Genomic DNA, 22,198 nt, shown 5'->3' on the forward strand with positions numbered 1-22,198 from the left:
ATAGGGCTGGCTTTGTAGTGCCTGTCCATGTGAATGGGCGTATTGGAAGACAACCCCACCGCTACTGACAGGGTATGTAAATGTTTATATTTAAGCATAAGGGCCGAGGGGGGTGTGGTATATGGCGAATATACCACGGCTAAGGGCTGTTCTTAAGCATGACGCAACACGGAGTGCCTGGATACAGCCCTTAGCCACGGTAAATTAGCCATATACCACAAACCCCCAAGGTTTTGAAGATGAACACTAGCTGGGCGATATGGACCAAAATCCATGTCACAATAAAAGTATTCAATTATCAGAATAACAAATAGAATTCTAAGTTCATAACATTAACCTGTCTGGGCTAGGGGGCAGTATTTTCACGGCCGGATGAAAAACGTACCCAATTTAAAACAGGTTACTACTCTGGCCCAGAAACTACAATATGCATATTATTAGCAGATTTGGATAGAAAACACTCTGAAGTTTCTAAAACTGCTTGAATGGTGTCTGTGAGTATAACAGAACTCATATGCCAGGCAAAAACCTGAAAAAAATCCAAGCAGGAAGTGGAAAGTCAGAATTGTAGTTCTTTTGATTCTCTATCGAAGCTACAGTGTCTGTGGGGTGACGTTGCACTTCCTAAGGCTTCCATTGGCTGTCTAAAGCCTTCAGAAAGTGGATTGAGCATTCTCCTGTCACTGGGCAGATAATAGGAGCTCAGTTTCTGAGTGGACTGCCTGGCAACAAAGGGATTGGATATGCGCGGTCACGCTAGCACGCTGTACCTTCTTTTTCTACTTGAATGAATATGCCATTGTCCAGTTTGAATATTAAATCGCAATTTTACGTTAAAAATACCATAAAGACTGATTTTAAACAGCATTTGACATGCTTCTAAGTACGGTAATGGAACATTTTGACTTTGTCTCTCATTCCGCGCTCGCGCGTTATGCCTTCGGATAAGTGATCTGTACGCACGAACAAAACGGCAGTATTTGTACATAAATATGGATTATTTCAAACAAAAACAACATTTCATGTGGAAGTAGCAGTCCTGGGAGTGCATTCTGACGAAGATCAGCAAAGGTAAGAGAATATTTCTAATACTAATTCTGAGTTTAGGTTGCCCCGAACTTGGCGGGTGTCTGAATAGCTCGCCGTGATGGCTGAGCTATGTACTCAGAATATTGAAAAATGTGCTTTCTCCGTAAAAGCTATTTTAAAATCTGACACAGCAGTTGCATCCAGGAGTAGTCCATTATAATTCTTTAAATAATTGTTATATATATTGTCAACGTTTATGATGAGTATTTTTGTAAATTGATGTGCACATTCACCAGACGTTTTGGTGGGAATACATTTTCTGAACATCACGCGCCAATGTAAAATGCTGTTTTCGGATATAAATATGAACTTTATCGAACAAAACATACATGTATCGTGTAACAATGTCCTAGGAGTGTCATCTGATGAAGATCGTCAAAGGTTAGTGCTTCATTTAGCTGTGTTTTGGGTTTTAATGACACGTCCTTGCTTGGAAAATGGCTGTGTGATTATTTTTGTCTATGTACTCTCCTAACATAATCTAATGTTTTGCTTTCGCTGTAAAGCCTTTTTGAAATCGGACAATGTGGTTACATCAAGGAGAAGTGTATCTTTAAAATGGTGTAAAATAATTCAACTTTCTCAAACATACAACGATGACATTTTGTTGTTTTTGAATTTGCCGCCCTGATATTTCACTGCCTGTGTCCCGCAGGTGGGACGCTAGCGTCCCACGTAGCCCATAGAAGTTAATGTGCACTAGTTATATATACTACCCATAAAACTACTTTAGCCCTAGTCGCACGGGACTAGTATTACTACAGAACGTTGGTTATATAATTATCACTTCAGAATGTTCATTACTACAGACGATTCGGAAGGGATTAGCTTTTTTCCAAACTGCCCCCTGTAATTCTTTCTTTTTTCTCACTAAATTGACAGTTATGACGAAAACCCAGACGTTTTTTATTCTAGGCGTGAAGATATTTCAACATGTCCAGGTGATAGGGCCCCACTGATAACTCGAGCTTGGTTCCCAAGTTTCTAAACCATACCATCTCTGGTATCGTGTCGCCATAATATTTGAATTGAGTAAGTGTGATCACAATCATGTGAATATTTTAGCGATCTGCTGTACGTTCGCCGGTTATTGGAGGGAAACGATTTCCTCAACATCAATGCCATAGTAAAACGCTGTTTTTGTATATAAATATGAACTTGATAGAACTAAAAATGCATGCATTGTCTAACATAATGTCCTAGGAGTGTCATCTGATGGAGATTGTAAAAGGTTAGTGTATCATTTTAGCTGGTTTTATGGTTTTGGTGACCCTGTCTTTGACTTGACAAAACATTACACACAACTCTTGTAAATGTACTGTCCTAACATACTCTAAATTTATGCTTTCGCCGTAAAACCTTTTTGAAATCGTAAAACGTGGTTAGATTAAGGAGATGTTTATCTTTCAAATGGTGTAACATAGTTGTATTTTTGAAAAATTTGAATTTTGACATTTATTTGGATTCAAATTTGCCGCTCTTGAAATGCACCTGCTGTTGATGGAGTGCACCACAGGTGGCACGCTAGCGTCCCACCTAGCCCCAAGAGGTTAATGCCTTCAGATGTGAGTTAAACAGCGCACTTGCACCCGAGATGCGTTTTAAGGCTATGGATGAGAAATTGATCTTATTTCCAAACATTTAGGTCAGTTGTATGCTGCTTTGCGATCTATTAATAGCAAGGGTTACATTAAATAGGCGCAATAAACTCAGACATTTCTCTCAAAACACAGGGATGTCGATTCGCACGGGACTAGTACTTTCAGAGGACCTTCGAGTTCACAAAAAAATATATTATTCTGGCTGGAATTATTACTCTCCTGTAATGTAAAAATAACTGACATGAAAGATTCGGACAGGACTGAAATTACAGTTGTGGTCTTCTGTGCGCAAGCACATAATTACATTACCCAACCTCCTCCAGTAAAACTAAATCACGTCCGAATAGGGCTTTTGACTGTTGTAGCTATCAATTGTCCCATTCAGAATCATCCATATTGGCAAAATTACTTCACTTCAAAATTCACATTTCTCTAGTAGGTTATTTACCGTAATGATACAAGCAAAATGTCCACGATAAAGGGTCGGAGTCTCAAACACGTACCCGTTTTTTGGGGGCCTGGAAATGTGAAAGGTCTAGAGTGCTGCCATCAGGGGACTGCAGGACATAAGAGAAAGAAATGTGAGCTATGTGACAACAATTGAGAATAATAAAAAGAGAGAAATTCACAACACTTACTTTTGACAAGGGAGAGGACACCGTAGAGGGGATTCTTTTGGCATCCTGTTAAGACAAACACACAAATGATGCATTTGTTACCATAAATAACTTCCTACAGAGACAGAAATATTTACCATAGCTTGGTAGCCAAATGGACACCACAGGAGGTTGGTGGCACCTTAATTGAGGAGGACGGACTCATGGTAATGGCTGGAGCAGAATGAGTGGAAAGAAATAAAATACAAACATATGGTTTCCATGTGTTTGATGCCATTCGCTCCGTTCCAGCCATTATTATGAGCTGTTCTCACCTAAGCAGCCTCCACTGCTTGACACGTAAACATTATTTCCTTGTGAGGATTCACCACTACAAATGGCTTCGACAGAAATGTAGGCCTAAGAGCTGACACTAATACTATATACACAGAGGATCTATACAACACTTTTCTATCAGATGGTTCTGTAGCCATTCTGCCAAGCTGAAATGGCCCCTGATAATGCGAATCTGAGGGTTCCATATTTAATTCAATGTAAACAACTTTATTGGTACACACAGCGAGGGGGCTGGACATCCGCTCCAGGGACTGTAAGATGCGTCGGGCGGTAGCGCTGGTCACCCCACAGGGCGGAGCCCCAGCAGGCTTAGCCTTGATCTGCCGCCGCAATGGAGCCTAGAGGGGAAATACACATCCATCAATCACATTCTATTTACATAGAGAAGCACTATTCAAAAAAAACATTTGCCACAAAATGGTTAACGGCAAACATGGTTTGAATGAATGTCAGGTTAGTTAAACAGCAGTGGTGGAAAGGCAGAGCTTTGGTCAAGTCGTGCTGCAGGTTAATACCCTGTACCTCCTGTTAATGTTCAGCACAAGGCATCAAACAGCTCAGGGGTGGCGTTATCGCAGGAAAAAAGATCACGCATAAGAAAAATATTGCTGTGTTTTAGAAACACAGATCTAAAATGCTTCTTATTGTAATTTCTGCCGAGCATCAGACTAATTGTGTGCTTCAGTTGCACTTCTCCACTCGGATGAGAATTCACAAATGTGCATCCTGTCAGCAGACAGCGCTCAGACTGAAGTGTAGGTACTTTTCTCAGTGTAGCCAGCCTAGTTCTTTGGTAAAATACAAGACTAACTTCAAGAAAAACATTAGGAAATGTAGATGGATATATTATTTCTATGATAAACAGAAATATGATGGCCATGCATCATTTTTGCAAAAAAGCAATTTTACTTGTGTGGCTGCTAGCCAAATAGTGATGCACTTCTGTGAAGCTATGTTCTGCCGAATGTGTCGCAATAATGTATTTTCTGTGAAGGAAAACTATAGTTGCACGCCCCGATCACTCAATTCAGGAAACAAAATAACACTTCACTTTCAATATAAAACAGCAGATTTCTCAACTCTAACATGTTCCCTACAGCTCTATTTCCCCTGACGAACATAATATCTGTTATTAATCAGATCGTCACAGCTCTATTTGCCCTGACTAACATAATATCTGTTATTATTCAGCACAGGGCATCACATCTCTATTTCCCCTGACTAACATAATATCTGTTATTATTCAGCACAGGGCATCACATCTCTATTTCCCCTGACTAACATAATATCTGTTATTATTCAGCACAGGGCATCACATCTCTATTTCCCGTGACGAACATAATATCTCCTATCCGTTTGAAATTAAAATGTTGGTGCTGGCAGGCCAGAATATTGCTTTTGGGGGGAGGGGGGGGGGTATTGCTTGCCGAGGAGAAAATCTATAGGGAAAACACTTGTGAGTTGTAGTGGAGTGGGGAGCATTACCTGGTAAGGTGTGGCTGTGCGTGAGCGGGCTGTTCTAACAGCAGCTGCTCCCCCGTAGGTAGTCTTCCCTGGGTAGAAGGGGGAATCCCCCAACTGACTGGCGTTCAGCACTGAACTGCTCAACGTAGACTAGTGGACAAGAAAAACATGGAGGCCGCATGTCAAACAATCACAACGGCTCAAAAACAGTTTCCAAGCCACATGTATGTATGTATGTATGCAGGTTTTCTTGTAACGAATCGGTCATTATTGCAGCTGGTCAAAGTAAATCACCGTAACATCGATAGCTAAGCAAGTAATGTTAGAGTTTGCGGAATCTCGACTGACACTCACAGTGGAGGACTGACTTGACTGACTGACACTCACAGTGGAGGACTGACTTAAATCACAGTGGAGGACTGACTTGACTCACAGTGGAGGACTGACTTGACTCACAGTGGAGGACTGACTTGACTCACAGTGGAGGACTGACTTGACTCACAGTGGAGGACTGACTTGACTGACACACTCACAGTGGAGGACTGACTTGACTCACAGTGGAGGACTGACTTGACTCACAGTGGAGGACTGACTTGACTGACACACTCACAGTGGAAGACTGACTTGACTCACAGTGGAGGACTGACTTGACTCACAGTGGAGGACTGACTTGACTGACTGACTGACACTCACAGTGGAGGACTGACTTGACTGACTGACTGACACTCACAGTGGAGGACTGACTTGACTGACTGACACTCACAGTGGAGGACTGACTTGACTGACTGACACTCACAGTGGAGGACTGACTTGACTGACTGACACTCACAGTGGAGGACTGACTTGACTGACTGACACTCACAGTGGAGGACTGACTTGACTGACTGACACTCACAGTGGAGGACTGACTTGACTCACAGTGGAGGACTGACTTGACTCACAGTGGAGGACTGACTTGACTGACACACTCACAGTGGAAGACTGACTTGACTCACAGTGGAGGACTGACTTGACTCACAGTGGAGGACTGACTTGACTGACACACTCACAGTGGAAGACTGACTTGACTGACTGACTGACACTCACAGTGGAGGACTGACTTGACTGACTGACTGACACTCACAGTGGAGGACTGACTTGACTGACTGACTGACACTCACAGTGGAGGACTGACTTGACTGACTGACTGACACTCACAGTGGAGGACTGACTTGACTGACTGACTGACACTCACAGTGGAGGACTGACTTGACTGACTGACTGACACTCACAGTGGAGGACTGACTTGACTGACTGACTGACACTCACAGTGGAGGACTGACTTGACTGACTGACTGACACTCACAGTGGAGGACTGACTTGACTGACTGACACTCACAGTGGAGGACTGACTTGACTCACAGTGGAGGACTGACTTGACTCACAGTGGAGGACTGACTTGACTGACACACTCACAGTGGAAGACTGACTTGACTCACAGTGGAGGACTGACTTGACTCACAGTGGAGGACTGACTTGACTGACTGACTGACACTCACAGTGGAGGACTGACTTGACTGACTGACTGACACTCACAGTGGAGGACTGACTTGACTGACTGACTGACACTCACAGTGGAGGACTGACTTGACTGACTGACTGACACTCACAGTGGAGGACTGACTTGACTGACTGACTGACACTCACAGTGGAGGACTGACTTGACTGACTGACTGACACTCACAGTGGAGGACTGACTTGACTGACTGACTGACACTCACAGTGGAGACTGACTTGACTGACTGACTGACACTCACAGTGGAGGACTGACTTGACTGACTGACTGACACTCACAGTGGAGGACTGACTTGACTGACTGACTGACACTCACAGTGGAGGACTGACTTGACTGACTGACTGACACTCACAGTGGAGGACTGACTTGACTGACTGACTGACACTCACAGTGGAGGACTGACTTGACTGACTGACTGACACTCACAGTGGAGGACTGACTTGACTGACTGACTGACACTCACAGTGGAGGACTGACTTGACTGACTGACTGACACTCACAGTGGAGGACTGACTTGACTGACTGACTGACACTCACAGTGGAGGACTGACTTGACTGACTGACTGACACTCACAGTGGAGGACTGACTTGACTGACTGACTGACACTCACAGTGGAGGACTGACTTGACTGACTGACTGACACTCACAGTGGAGGACTGACTTGACTGACTGACTGACACTCACAGTGGAGGACTGACTTGACTGACTGACTGACACTCACAGTGGAGGACTGACTTGACTGACTGACTGACACTCACAGTGGAGGACTGACTTGACTGACTGACACTCACAGTGGAGGACTGACTTGACTGACTGACACTCACAGTGGAGGACTGACTTGACTGACTGACACTCACAGTGGAGGACTGACTTGACTGACTGACACTCACAGTGGAGGACTGACTTGACTGACTGACACTCACAGTGGAGGACTGACTTGACTGACTGACACTCACAGTGGAGGACTGACTTGACTGACTGACACTCACAGTGGAGGACTGACTTGACTGACTGACACTCACAGTGGAGGACTGACTTGACTGACTGACACTCACAGTGGAGGACTGACTTGACTGACTGACACTCACAGTGGAGGACTGACTTGACTGACTGACACTCACAGTGGAGGACTGACTTGACTGACTGACACTCACAGTGGAGGACTGACTTGACTGACTGACACTCACAGTGGAGGACTGACTTGACTGACTGACACTCACAGTGGAGGACTGACTTGACTGACTGACACTCACAGTGGAGGACTGACTTGACTGACTGACACTCACAGTGGAGGACTGACTTGACTGACTGACACTCACAGTGGAGGACTGACTTGACTGACTGACACTCACAGTGGAGGACTGACTTGACTGACTGACACTCACAGTGGAGGACTGACTTGACTGACTGACACTCACAGTGGAGGACTGACTTGACTGACTGACACTCACAGTGGAGGACTGACTTGACTGACTGACACTCACAGTGGAGGACTGACTTGACTGACTGACACTCACAGTGGAGGACTGACTTGACTGACTGACACTCACAGTGGAGGACTGACTTGACTGACTGACACTCACAGTGGAGGACTGACTTGACTGACTGACACTCACAGTGGAGGACTGACTTGACTGACTGACACTCACAGTGGAGGACTGACTTGACTGACTGACACTCACAGTGGAGGACTGACTTGACTGACTGACACTCACAGTGGAGGACTGACTTGACTGACTGACACTCACAGTGGAGGACTGACTTGACTGACTGACACTCACAGTGGAGGACTGACTTGACTGACTGACACTCACAGTGGAGGACTGACTTGACTGACTGACACTCACAGTGGAGGACTGACTTGACTGACTGACACTCACAGTGGAGGACTGACTTGACTGACTGACACTCACAGTGGAGGACTGACTTGACTGACTGACACTCACAGTGGAGGACTGACTTGACTGACTGACACTCACAGTGGAGGACTGACTTGACTGACTGACACTCACAGTGGAGGACTGACTTGACTGACTGACACTCACAGTGGAGGACTGACTTGACTGACTGACACTCACAGTGGAGGACTGACTTGACTGACTGACACTCACAGTGGAGGACTGACTTGACTGACTGACACTCACAGTGGAGGACTGACTTGACTGACTGACACTCACAGTGGAGGACTGACTTGACTGACTGACACTCACAGTGGAGGACTGACTTGACTGACTGACACTCACAGTGGAGGACTGACTTGACTGACTGACACTCACAGTGGAGGACTGACTTGACTGACTGACACTCACAGTGGAGGACTGACTTGACTGACTGACACTCACAGTGGAGGACTGACTTGACTGACTGACACTCACAGTGGAGGACTGACTTGACTGACTGACACTCACAGTGGAGGACTGACTTGACTGACTGACACTCACAGTGGAGGACTGACTTGACTGACTGACACTCACAGTGGAGGACTGACTTGACTGACTGACACTCACAGTGGAGGACTGACTTGACTGACTGACACTCACAGTGGAGGACTGACTTGACTGACTGACACTCACAGTGGAGGACTGACTTGACTGACTGACACTCACAGTGGAGGACTGACTTGACTGACTGACACTCACAGTGGAGGACTGACTTGACTGACTGACACTCACAGTGGAGGACTGACTTGACTGACTGACACTCACAGTGGAGGACTGACTTGACTGACTGACACTCACAGTGGAGGACTGACTTGACTGACTGACACTCACAGTGGAGGACTGACTTGACTGACTGACACTCACAGTGGAGGACTGACTTGACTGACTGACACTCACAGTGGAGGACTGACTTGACTGACTGACACTCACAGTGGAGGACTGACTTGACTGACTGACACTCACAGTGGAGGACTGACTTGACTGACTGACACTCACAGTGGAGGACTGACTTGACTGACTGACACTCACAGTGGAGGACGTCCCAAAGACAGACAGGTTGAACGCAGGCTTCTTGAGACTGGACTGCTGGGGCCCAGAGTGGGTCCGGTCCATCTCCAGAGAACAGAGCTGGGGTAGCGACGTGGTCTTAAAGTTTGGTACATCTGGGTACAGAGAAGAGACATAGTGTGATTACTCAAACTTGTGTCATGCAAATATGTAACAAAGGACTGATTTTCAGTAGTACTGGCTATGGATGCTAAAATGTTATTTTCAAAATTTGGGAAATGATTTCTTAAAGCCACTTTCAACCATTAAAATATATTCTGCTGACTCTAGAACTCAACAGGATTGTTCGTGGCGAAAACGTGATTCAGTACTCTTACCACACACAATCCACACTACCTTTTTCTGATGCGCGTGATGAGAAGCCGCTGGTGGTGGAGATGTTGTCATCCTCGTGCTGGGAGCTGTTGTCCTTGATCTCCTTGACTAGGGAGAAGCTGGTCGACGCCCCAGCGAAGGGGCCCCCAGCGAAGGGGGCGGAGGAGGTGGAGGGCTGGGAAAAAAGGGAGCTTGGTCTCCCCAGGGCCGGGGAGGAGTCCAGAGAGGGGAAATGGAGGTGGGAGCGGTTGAGGGGGGGCCTTGACAGAACATCCTGGAAGTTCAGGGATACCCTGCTTGTCGAAGGCTCTGGAGGGGTGGAGGAGAAATGACTAGGGTTAAGATGGGTTGATCCATATTTTGAGCTTCAAAATTGCAATGAAGGGGACCCTTCTCCAGGCTTTTGACATTAACGATGAGTCTGCTGCACAAAAACAGTGTTATGGCTTTACACCTCCTATATTGTGGCTAAAGAGCTGTCTAACAGAACACAGGTGTTCTTTAATGGAAGCCTCTCCAACATAATCCAGGTAGAATCAGGAAGTCATGGATTTTGTGTGTTAGATACACTACCGGTGAAAAGTTTTAGAACACCTACTCATTCAAGGGTTTTTCTTTATTTGTACTATTTTCTACATTGTAGAATAATAGTGAAGACATCAAATCTATGAAATAACACATGGAATCATGTAGTAACCAAAAAAGTGTGTTTTATATTTGAGATTCTTCAAATAGCCACCCTTTGAGTTGATGATGGCTTTGCGCACTCTTGGCAGTTCCCACATGCTGAGCACTTGTTGGCTGCTTTTCCCTCACTCTGCGGTCCGACTCATCCCAAACCATCTCAGTTTGGTTGAAGTCGTGGATTGTGGAGGCTAGGTCATTTGATGCAGCACTCCATCACTCTCCTTCTTGGTAAAATAGCACTTACACAGCCATTGTCCTGTTGAAAAACAGGACAATATATATCGCTGCAGAATGCTGTGGTAGCCATGCTGGATAAGTGTGCATTGAATTCTAAATAAATCATTGACAGTGTCACCAGCAAAGCACCCCCACACCACCTCCTCCATGCTTCACGGTGGGAAATGCACGTGGAGATCATCCGTTCACCCACACCGTGTCTCACAAAGACATGGCAGTTGGAACCAAAAATCTCAAATTTGGACTCCAGACCAAAAGGACAAATTTCTACCGGTCTAATGTCCATTGCTTGTGTTTCTTGGCCCAAGCAAGTCTCTTCTTATTGGTGTCCTTTAGTAGTGGTTTCTTTGCACCAATTCAACCTTGAAGGCCTGATTCAAGCAGTCTCATCTCAACATAAACTGTTCAGAGGTGTCTGTTACTTGAACTCTGAAGCATTTATTTGTGCTGCAATTTCTGAGGCTGGTAACAAATGAACTTATCCTCTGTAGCAGAGGTACCTCTGGGTCTTCCATTCCTGTGGCTGTCCTCATGAGAGCCAGTTTCATCATAGCGCTTGATGGTTTATGCGACTGCACTTGAAGAAATTTCAAAGTTCTTGAAATTTTCCGTATTGACTGAACTTCATGTCTTAAAGTAATTATGGACTGTTGTCTCTCTTTGCTTATTTGAGCTGTTCTTGCCATAATATGGGCTTGGTATTATACCAAATAGGGCTATATTGGCTCAAACACATTAAGAAGGAATGAAATTCCACAAATTAACTATTAATAAGGTATACCTGTTAACTGAAATGCATTCCAGGTGAAGCTGGTTGAGAGAATGCCAAGAGAGCAAAGCTGTCATGAAGGCAAAGGGTGGCTATTTGAAGAATCTCAAATATAAACACACTTTTTTGGTTACTACATGATTCCATGTGTTATTTCATAGTTTTGATGTCTTCACTATTACTCTACAATGTAGAAAATAGTACAAATAAAGAAAAACCCTTGAATGAGTAGGTGTTCTAAAACTTTTGACCTGTAGTGAAGTATGGGCCTGAGGGCACAAACTTAGTGTTGTGAATTCTATAATGAATGTATTGTAATGTTGTTAAAATTGTATAACTGCCTTAAATTTTGCCGGACCCCAGGAAGAGCGGGCAGCAGCTAATGGGGATCCATAATAAATACGACTACTGGAATTAGGCTACACAATCACAAAACAAAGGATAAAATATATGAAAATATATTACGACCCCAATGTGCTAGATCTCTGCCATATGGCATAAATATATTTGATATACTGTATAATATGCCATATCAGCTCACCTGTATTAGTGGTAGCGGGCTCCGCAGAGTCCCATCCATCAGGAAGGGGGTCTAACTCCTCGCTGCCATTAGGAGGGGCCTGACTGTTCGGCTCCTCCCCCAACATGGCCCCTCCCCCTTCTGCAGTCTCCCCGTTTGTGAAGTATTTCTGCATCCAGGAAGGAACGATGCTCTTGACTGTGTCTGTCACTCGACTAATCAGGCCTGACTGCTGCTGGTGAACAGAAAGAAGAAACAAGGATGGAGATAATAGCAGAGGGAGAGAGAAATGGGAAGGAGGGAGATATTTAGGACAATAAGTTGATATTTAATGAGAAAATAAAAACAATATTGATGAGCATCTATTTGGTGAACATCTACTGTTATGTGTTGAGAGGAATGTGTTACTAGGTATTGATCGAGAGACAGAGCAGTGGGTGCACGTCAAAGTCATTCCTCTCAAGCGAAGCCCTACTTAAAAGCTCTTAGTAGCCATGTTTCCATTAACTTGTCCAGTGATTGTGTCAATATTTACTACGTTTGCATTGAAAATGTAACAATTATCTGCTACGGTGTGTTTCCATTTAAATGGTCTTCTATAGACATAAAAAGCTGTATATAATGTCACAGCAAAGAATAACAAATGTTTTGCTAAAACCTAGAGTGTCTAATAAAAATGAATTAGTTGAAATGTTTCCATTAACCATTTAGGCAAATCGACATTAATAAATTGGCGACAGCCTGTATGCCCTCCCATCTATCTGTCTCATGTCTCAGGTAGCCTGCAAAAGCCAGCATGGATAGAATCAAATCAAATTTGATTTGTCACATGCGCCAAATACAACAGGTGATGAGCTTACAGTGAAATGCTTACTCACAAGCCCTTATCCAACAATGCAGTTTAAGAAATTGAGTTAAGAATATATTTACTGAAACAAAAAAACAGGCTATATACAGGGGTACTGGTACTGAGTCAATGTGTGGGGGTACATGTTAGTCAAAGTAATTTGTACATGTAGGTAGGAGTAAAGTGACTATGCATAGATAAAACAGTAAGTAGCAGGGTAAAAAAAAACACTGGGGGGGAGGGGGCAATGTAAATAGTCAGGGTGGCCATTGGATTAATTGTTCAGCAGTCTTATAGCTTGGGGTTAAGAGCTGTTAAGGAGCCTTTTGGACCTAGACTTGGCGCTCCAGTACTGCTTGACTTGCGGTAGTAGAGACAACACTATGACTTGGGTGACTGGAGTCTGACAATATTTTGGGCTTTCCTCTGACACTGCCTAGTATAGAGGTCCTGGATGCAGGAAGCTTGGCCCCAGTTATGTACTACGCCGTACGCACTGCCCTCTGTAGCGCCTTACGGTCAGATGCCGAGCAGTTGCCATACCAGGCGGTGATGCAACCGGTCAGGATGCTCTTGATGGTGCAGCTGTAGAACTTTGAGGATCTGGGGACCCAAGACAAATATTTTCAGTCTTCTGAGGGGGAAAGGTGTGGTCGTGCCCTCTTCACAACTGTCCTGGTGTGGCCATGCAGTCGTGGGTAAACAGGGAGTACAGGAGAGGACTAAGCACGCACCTCTGAGGGGCCCCCGTGTTAAGGATCAGCGTGGCAGATGTGTTGGCGCCTACCCTTATCACCTGGGGGCGGCCCGTCAGGAAGTCCAGGATCCAGTTGCAGAGAGAGGTGTTTAGTCCCAGGGTCCTTAGCTTAGTGATGAGCTTGGAAGAAACTATGGTTTTGAACGCTGAGCTATAGTCAATGAACAGCATTCTCTCACAGCTGTTCTTTTGTCCAGGTGGGAAAGAGCAGTGTGGAGTGGAGTGCAATAGAGAATGCATCATCTGTGGATCTGTTGGGGCGGTATGTGAATTGAAGTGGGTCTAGGGTATCTGGGATGATGCTGTTGATGTGAGCCATGACCAGCCTTACAAAGCACGTGATGGCTACCGAATGCAAGAATTTACTAATACTTGAAATATTCAAATAAGTCTCATCTGCCAATGTATAGCCACAGCCCATGGTGAAACTTACTGTAGAGCTGAAATAATTGGATGGTGAAACTTGCATCCAGCCAACCAGAAAAGTGAGGCAAAGCAAGTCAGGCATTCTTGAAAGATTAAGCAAGCAGTAGGCATTTAGAATTAAATGTAGAGATTGGAGCTTTGATAACATACCTTCTCAATTATTCAACAATCATTTGTCACAAGTAAGTTTGACAAAAGAAAAATCAACCCCGTCGAACAGATAAAAAGTTGTTGATCTTCAAAACATTTCTCCTATAGCTGCCGTTTCCATTAAACATGTCGCAATTTTTTTTTGCGACATTGCTTGTGTCAAATAAACCTGGGTCAATGGGAACTTGACTAATGAACAGTGGGCCAGACAAGAGTCTGATGCAGCACGGAGCTGGTGCTGCAGTTAATAATGCAATAACAGTACACCCATCTTCTACAGTATATATATATAAGCCTATCAACGAGTTACGAGGGACATGCTTCCTGTCTTTAAACCAATAACACAATACAAGATAGTCCCTAAGTGCTACCCAGCTCCATTAACTACACTAAAATGTCCTTTTAGAATGGTTCTGCAGAAACCTCAAGCCTGGGTAAATTTTTGTTGCAGCAGTATAGAGAAAAAGAGAGGACAAGGGGATGTAAAAATGATGTTGCTAGCACCACTTCACATGTACATCGGCTAGTCTACTCTCTTGGGAGCTTTCTACTCCTGATAACGACCATATCTTCCACTCCACTTCTGCTTAACTGCAAAAGCACTGCTTATCTGTAAAAAGCACCAGTCGCGCAGCGCATCTGCTATTCAACCTGTCCACACTAAATCCACAGTGTTTTACCAAGCACGGACCAGTGTAAACAATCACTCTAGATAAGTCTAACTAACCCATGTACCAGGCCCAGCCTCTCAGAGGGCCATTTAGAGCTTGCATGCCTTTGAACGCAGCTCTTGTGATTCTACGGATTTAAGGACACTGCATTTCTCCTGTGAATGGGGCCATGAGACCACAGGACCATGCCAGAATGCTGCTCTTATTGTTCTCCCAGGAAGCACTTCTGTGTGGGGTTGAAACAGTGAGATGAGGGTGAATAGGGTCTGGCAGTGTACAATTGACAGATGAAGTTCAAGTGAACCAAAGAGCTGCTAGCCTATACAACAAACTGGACAATGTGTCTGACTGACCGTAGGCTTTTCAAACCCAAAAAGGCCAAGTTCTGTGCGCATTTCAAACCACCGCACAGTAATACAGAGCATCAGTTGAACTTGCATCTGTCCCATTACATGTGCCAGCACAACCATAACTCATAATTAAGGACCACTACTAAAGCTGCCAGATTTCAAACCCTCTGTCAACACTAGCTCGTGGCGCCACACAAACACATAAATGCAATGTTTATGTGCAATGATTTCCTATATGACTGGAAGAGCCTACAATATCACAATATGCCCCTGAGCTAGAGGTAGTTAGCTCCATGACTCACTTCCTGACTAGAGACCACACATGTTTAAACAAGACTACTAGGCCTTCCTATATCAGTACGAGGGGGGGTAATCTACAAGGGAGTGCATGCACGGTCAAGGGAGGCCCAATCTATCTGTAAAGTTAAGAGAAGCTACATGGTTGGTCCACCACAGTTCAAAATGGCAGACAAAGTGAGAGTGGGTTTACTGGAAATCCCCCCCGCAACCAAAATTATTAATTAGTGATTTCACTCTCCAGTAACATGAAAAAAGCTGCTGTGATGACACCATTCCAAACGTTTACATTAAAAACTGAGTAGGTCTACTGCTTCCCTCTCAAGCATTTCCCAGTTGATAGGTGAGAATTTATGCTTGTGGGGTCCAATGAAACAAATGGAATAATCAGCTGACATGTAGGCCCAAACAAAACCCCAACTGGAAGTTTGAGTTCACTGGTCGAAAGTAAACTCCAAGTGAAACATTCCACTAGTTTGCTTTGGCCTACACATGCTCTTTATTATTACTGCTGGCAGACTCTCTGCTTTCACTTTCCAATGACCAATCTAGTAGGGGTGCACAATATAGTCAGTGAACATATTGGAATAGGACGATATTTGCTAAAAATGATAACATCGGTATCGGTCCGATGTCTAATTTATCGCTAATGTGCAAAACCGATGTCAAAGCTGACATGCATACCTATTTAACATAGGTACATGACGTAATGACGCCGCACAACATTTTGCGCTACACATGGCACACAGCATTCCTAACCTAACCCACAATGTCTGCTGTGTGGATGGAGCAGGCAACAAGTCGAGCAGTCATTTGAAAGAGTAAGAAAATTTCAGCAAGCCAACTCAAAGGCAAAATTCATTAACGCCAAGATAATGGAATCCATTGCCCTTGACAATCAACCGTTCTCTGTCGTGTGCGATGTTCGCTTTCGCCAACTGGTCGAGCACCGGTACACGTTACCCTACCAGAGTTATACAGTAACAGCATCACTACTATTAGCTTCACGACATACTATGGAACACCGCTCGGGTCTTTGCATTTCAAAAAAGATACACGTCAAATAACACAGCTCTATTATAGAATGTTGTGTGTTCTGAATTTGCACGTGCAAGCCAAGCGCCACCACTACTATCAGGAGCACTGTCAAAGCTGTAAAAAGTCTGCAAACAAGCAAACACCAATCATGAACGATGTGTTTACAATACCGCATTGGTAATAAAGTATTTTTTGTTTGACCACAACTTCTGGGGTACCTAGCTAGCACCAATACAACCAGCCTGAAAACAAATGACCAATAGAAACGAATCATTTTCATTATTCTTAGCAATGATTTTGGAATCCTTGTGACTAAGTATTAGCTAGGTAGCCACTTGTTGTTCGCCTACTGAAATTGAACTTCATTAAATTAAAAGAAATAGCTAGCCAGCCACTTAACCCTGTTGCCTAAAGCTAACATTATAAGTAGCCAGCTAGCTTAATCTGGCTAGTGAGGCTCGACCGGACCGGGTTGTGAAGCTAGCCACAATATGGATTAGGCACAATAGTGGAATTTGCGGTTTGCCTTCAAAATAAAGGTGTCATTGACAGTGATGCAGATGGATACTACAATTGGTGGAATCATGCAATATTTAGACTAGATAATGTTAAACAAGGTTGGAATGTGACAATGAAATGGGGTATCAGTCTACTCGATCTACACAGAACACAACTGTGAAGAGTTTACGCAAATATTAGCGTTGTAGCTCTTATCGCGGGACTGCGACTGTGTGAAATCACCTCACTAGTCAGCCTATTGCATGTATTGACATTCATTTTGCACTACAGAGCTTCACCTAAGGATTGGGGATCAATGAAATGGGCTATCAGTCTACTCAATACCCAAGACATTATTTCCCATGTCCTCAGAGTTATCAGACTCCAAAACATCCACACAGTATTGTTTTTCCTCAGGAATAGTGTTCAATACACATAGGTTGACAATAAATGTGGCTCAATTCACAGTTGTTTCAGAGACCCGCAATAAGAGGTACGATGCTAATGTTCTCTGGGTGTCACTGAGTAGACTGATACCTATGGATTGTGGATCAATGACATGGGGTAAGGCTCTACAGTGAAATAAGTATGCCCCAATGCAATTCTAAAGTATAATACGTCAGTGAGATTAACAGATTTGTCAAAATAACAAATTGTCTTTTGTTGATTTTATATAACATTACAAGCTCGTTTATCATGATCTATTCAATTATGGCATAATTCTACTATTTGTATTCATTTGCATCACTGTCAATTTTTTTATTTCACCTTTATTTAACCAGGTAGGCAAGCTGAGAACAAGTTCTCATTTACAATTGCGACCTGGCCAAGATAAAGCAAGCAGTTTGACACATACAACAACAGAGTTACACATGGAGTAAAACAAACATACAGGCAATAATACAGTAGAAAAATAAGTCTATTTACAATGTGAGCAAATGAGGTGAGATATGGGAGGTAAAGGCAAAAAAGGCCATGGTGGCAAAGTAAATACAATATAGCAAGTAAAACACTGGAATGGTAGATTTGGTCAATGACATACTTTTATTTTAAAGGCTAACCACAAAGTTCACTATTGTGGCTAGCTTCATAGATGGGTCAGACCACCATCAATCAAATAAGAACTGTCTTATAAATTAGGGTTATTTTAGATGACACCTATCTATATAGTTAGCTAACTATAGCTACTGAAACACATGTTTCGCTATGTTTTTGGGGAAGAACATTGTTTGCATCCATGAGCTAGAGAGCTTTTATTTATGACCATCACTGTAGGAGCTTGAGACAACTTCACCAGCATCATAGCATACATATCGATGAATCGATGAATATCGATGAATATGAAATACGAGTGATAGCGCAATCAATGTGTAATAACTATGTAGAAAATGTATGAACACGTTAAATTATTATGTGACGTGCAGTCATATTCAGGTAAAATAACACTAGTGTTATTTGACATGCAAAGACCCCATAGTATGAGAAATCCTGGTTGAGAATGACATGACTGACCAAATGAACAACAAAACAGCACAGAATGTAAGTGAAAGAAATAGGTTTTGATTATGTCTTACTGGTAATGGGGACATACGTAAATGCCAACAAAATGTATTTTTGATCATTGTGGTATGTAACCTTTATTTAACTAGGCAAGTCAGTTAAGAACAAATTCTTATTTCCAATGATGGCCTACCTCGGCCAACGCTGGGCCAATTGTGCTCCACCCTATGGGACTCCCAATCACAGCCAGATGTGATACAGCCTGGATTCGAACCAGGGACTGTAGAGACGCCTCTCACACAAATGCAGTGCCTTAGACCGCTGCATCCATGTGTTACCTATTTAATTGTACTAGAATGCTTAAAAGGAGGCAAAAATTGTAAATACCTGTATCGTTTCTTTGGCAAGGAAAATATCAGATATCGTATCGGTCAAAAAAATTAATATCGGTGCATCACTACAATGTAGCAGTCCTAAATGGTGCATTGTCCCTGTCATCTGAAATAAAATTAAAAAAAAATAAATAATAATATATATATATATATATATATATATATATACACACACATTTACATATATATATTTACTGACATGTATTGAGGACAATGAAAACCTACTGTGGGATTTCATGTCAAGTTAATGGTCCTGAAAATCTGGATAATGATATGACTTAGAATGACCCTGTTCTAAACAACATGGACAACCATGACCAGTCATTCTAAAATCCCATCCAACAGACTGGTTGCAAGTCAAATAAGTGGGACCTGTATTGAATTTACCTGCAAAAAAAAATCTACAAAATCAGATGAGCAGTCCAATAAATCCCAGTTACTTTTTGCAGTTCACTGCCGTTATCTAGCTAGATAAATAAGAAATTAGCTAGGAAGCTATATACATATCAAGAACAGCGCAACACAAGTTAGCTACTACACAGATATTCGAATTTCCAACTGTAGCTACACAACAACAAAAAATCACCTACAACTAGCAAGCAGTACGACTAACGTAGAGAGATCAATGAACCATGCTCAGTGCATATGTATCCCGCCTTTCTTGTGGTGTGTTCTCACTGGGCTACGACTGGTTACGTTTCCACACCGCCTCACATTTATGCCCCTTTCGAAATGTACAAAACCAGGTCATAATATTGCCTTGATTTAAAGAAATATGGTAACAGACTGAATAGCTACCATCACGGACTAATGTTGACAGTTAGTTTACTTATTGTATTTGTGTTGCCTTTGCTTTGTAACGTTAGATTGTTACCACGTCGTAACGTTAACTAGCCTCTACTTGCTTAGCTAGTGGTCAACCATGTGGGTTGACCTAAAACAATACTTTATTAACTAACGTTACCGAACTCGTTAACTATCACAGTGCGCACTACACATTAACGTTAGCTAGCAACTAGTATCTAGCTAAACGGATAAGAAACGGAAATATACCCCACTGCCGACTGTATTTAAAAACATAGAAAATATATAGTTAAATACTTTCATGATTTAAGTTAGATAATGTAAGCCTCAAAGAACTGATATGATATGCCATAGTGAACGTTACATGACAATGACGTTGGCAGCGAGACAATGAAAAGCTAACAAATGATACCTAGCTTGTACATTTGGCTAGCTGTTAGCATCATAACCTAGATAACTACTTGCTAATGCATAGCTACGCAGCAGGTACGCAAACTTGACAAGAAGCCAGTATTACGTCTAAGCTAGTAGAGTACAATATTCCTACACGACAGCGTGTTAAATAAGTATGGCTGCCGTTAGTCTTACAGTAAACTGTCTTAAAAAGATACACACCTGTTAACAGATATTCGCTGGTAATATTAGCTTGTTCCCCGAACCAGCAAAATGTCTATCACTTTGCTAAATTAGCTAGCTTGACACAGCGTGGAGGCCATGAGCGCTAAGACTAGGCCGCACAAAATGTCTCAAAGAAAACAATAACACAAGAGCGAAAAGACAACTGTTAACAAACTACATGCTATCCTTCAATGTGGAACATCCATACGAACTTGGTCATTTCATTTACCTGTTTGCTTTTGGCGTAAGGTTTAGAAGCGATATGATATCTTCTGCTTCTAATTTTCCCTCCACCCGTGTCCGCCATGGCTAGATCGAATCTCGACTAGCCGCCAGATAGTTGTCCTGTCATATCCTTGAGTTCAGCGCGCTCAGTCCTCCAACATACCATCATGCAAGGAAGCTTCACGTAAATGAGAACTATGGGAAATGTAGTTTAGGCATTAATCACGCTTGTGCGCCTCTGCTAATAACTCTTAAATGTCGATTTTCAAAGGCCTTTGGTTTGACAAGGGTATTAATTTCGTATGCGATTTGTTAGACAACACAGGGGAGATTCTGCCGTTTGGTGAGTTTATTGGTCAATTTCAGGTTAATATTACTCAGAGAGAATATATTAAGGTTTGCAAAGCAATTCCACTTCCTTTACTTGGACTTTTTCAGAACACTTTGTTGTATTGTCAGGTTGTTCCCACTTTTCCAAGTTTACAAATGAATGACTTGAACCTTTTGGATAAAAAAAATCAACAATAAGTGGATACGATTGTCAGTTAAGTAATTTTTGGTGATTATAATTCAATATATTGCTATGGAAGTGACCAACCCATGCTATGGTCAAAAGCGACTACTTTTTACCTTAATTGTCCAGTTATCCCAAAAGTTAAAGAAACTTATTTTAAAACATTTTCTTCCATCTAGCCAGTTAAGGACCCATTGTACAAAAGGTTCAAATTTGACAAAGTGCCTTGTGTTTTTTGTTCCTCTGATTCTGAATCTATAGAGCATTTATTTTTTTCATGCCACCATTCCAGTAAACTATGGTTGTGTATAAAATCTCCAAAATTACCTATGTTTACCTTTGATGATGTTAAATGGCATTATGCTTATCCTTGTAATGCCGATCATAACTATTTTATTAACATTATTATTGTCCTGGCCAAATAACTATATTCACAAATGTAAACAGGGGTAGGAAAATTCCTTATTTAGGTTTTTTTTCATTGAACTGTTACAATTTTATAAAGTTGGAAAATGTAGAGGTCATGTCTCTGAATGTCTGTTAATGTCTCATTGCCTTGTCACATCTAAATGATGTCCATGCCTGGTGTTTTATTATTTTATTTATTAATTGGATTCACAGGAATGTCCCTGTATTGATGTGTAATATTTTTTTTTTTTTACATAAATATCAAACATATCTGACATTGCCCTGAGTGACAAGTGAAATGAACAGGCTTAATAATGTGACGTTGCCTACATTTCCCAGTGAAAAATAAATAAATACCAGTTGCGTAAAGTACTTAAGTAAAAATACTTTACAGTACTACTTAAGTTGTTTTTTGGGGGAATCTGTACTTTACTATTTATATTTTTGACAGATTTTACTTCACTGCATTCTTAAAGAAAATGTACTTTTTATTCCATACATTTT

The 22,198-nt window shown here is 42.6% G+C and overlaps 1 protein-coding gene across 2 annotated transcripts in view; it reads right to left on the reverse strand.

Annotated features, from left to right (window-relative positions):
* The window catches only part of LOC106588909 (nuclear pore complex protein Nup153), a 36,053-nt gene extending 15,125 nt beyond the window's left edge, over positions 1–20,928 (reverse strand). The window contains exons 1-8 of one of the 2 annotated variants that reach the window (XM_014178456.3): positions 20,777–20,928; positions 12,221–12,431; positions 10,008–10,295; positions 9,633–9,766; positions 5,129–5,257; positions 3,865–3,981; positions 3,329–3,373; positions 3,194–3,247 (exon numbers count right to left, since the gene is read on the reverse strand). In XM_014178456.3, the coding sequence (XP_014033931.3) occupies positions 3,194–3,247; positions 3,329–3,373; positions 3,865–3,981; positions 5,129–5,257; positions 9,633–9,766; positions 10,008–10,295; positions 12,221–12,431; positions 20,777–20,854 (1,056 nt within the window). In that variant the 5' untranslated portion in view covers positions 20,855–20,928. Of the gene's footprint in view, positions 1–3,193; positions 3,248–3,328; positions 3,374–3,864; positions 3,982–5,128; positions 5,258–9,632; positions 9,767–10,007; positions 10,296–12,220; positions 12,435–20,776 lie in introns of both variants that reach the window. The other variant, XM_014178455.3, reaches the window with a different exon arrangement.
* Positions 20,929–22,198: the final 1,270 nt, after the last annotated feature.

This window comes from Salmo salar, chromosome 27 (assembly GCF_965601325.2).
Source record: "Salmo salar chromosome 27, fSalSal1, whole genome shotgun sequence".
In the NCBI taxonomy this organism is placed as follows: Eukaryota; Metazoa; Chordata; class Actinopteri; order Salmoniformes; family Salmonidae; genus Salmo; species Salmo salar.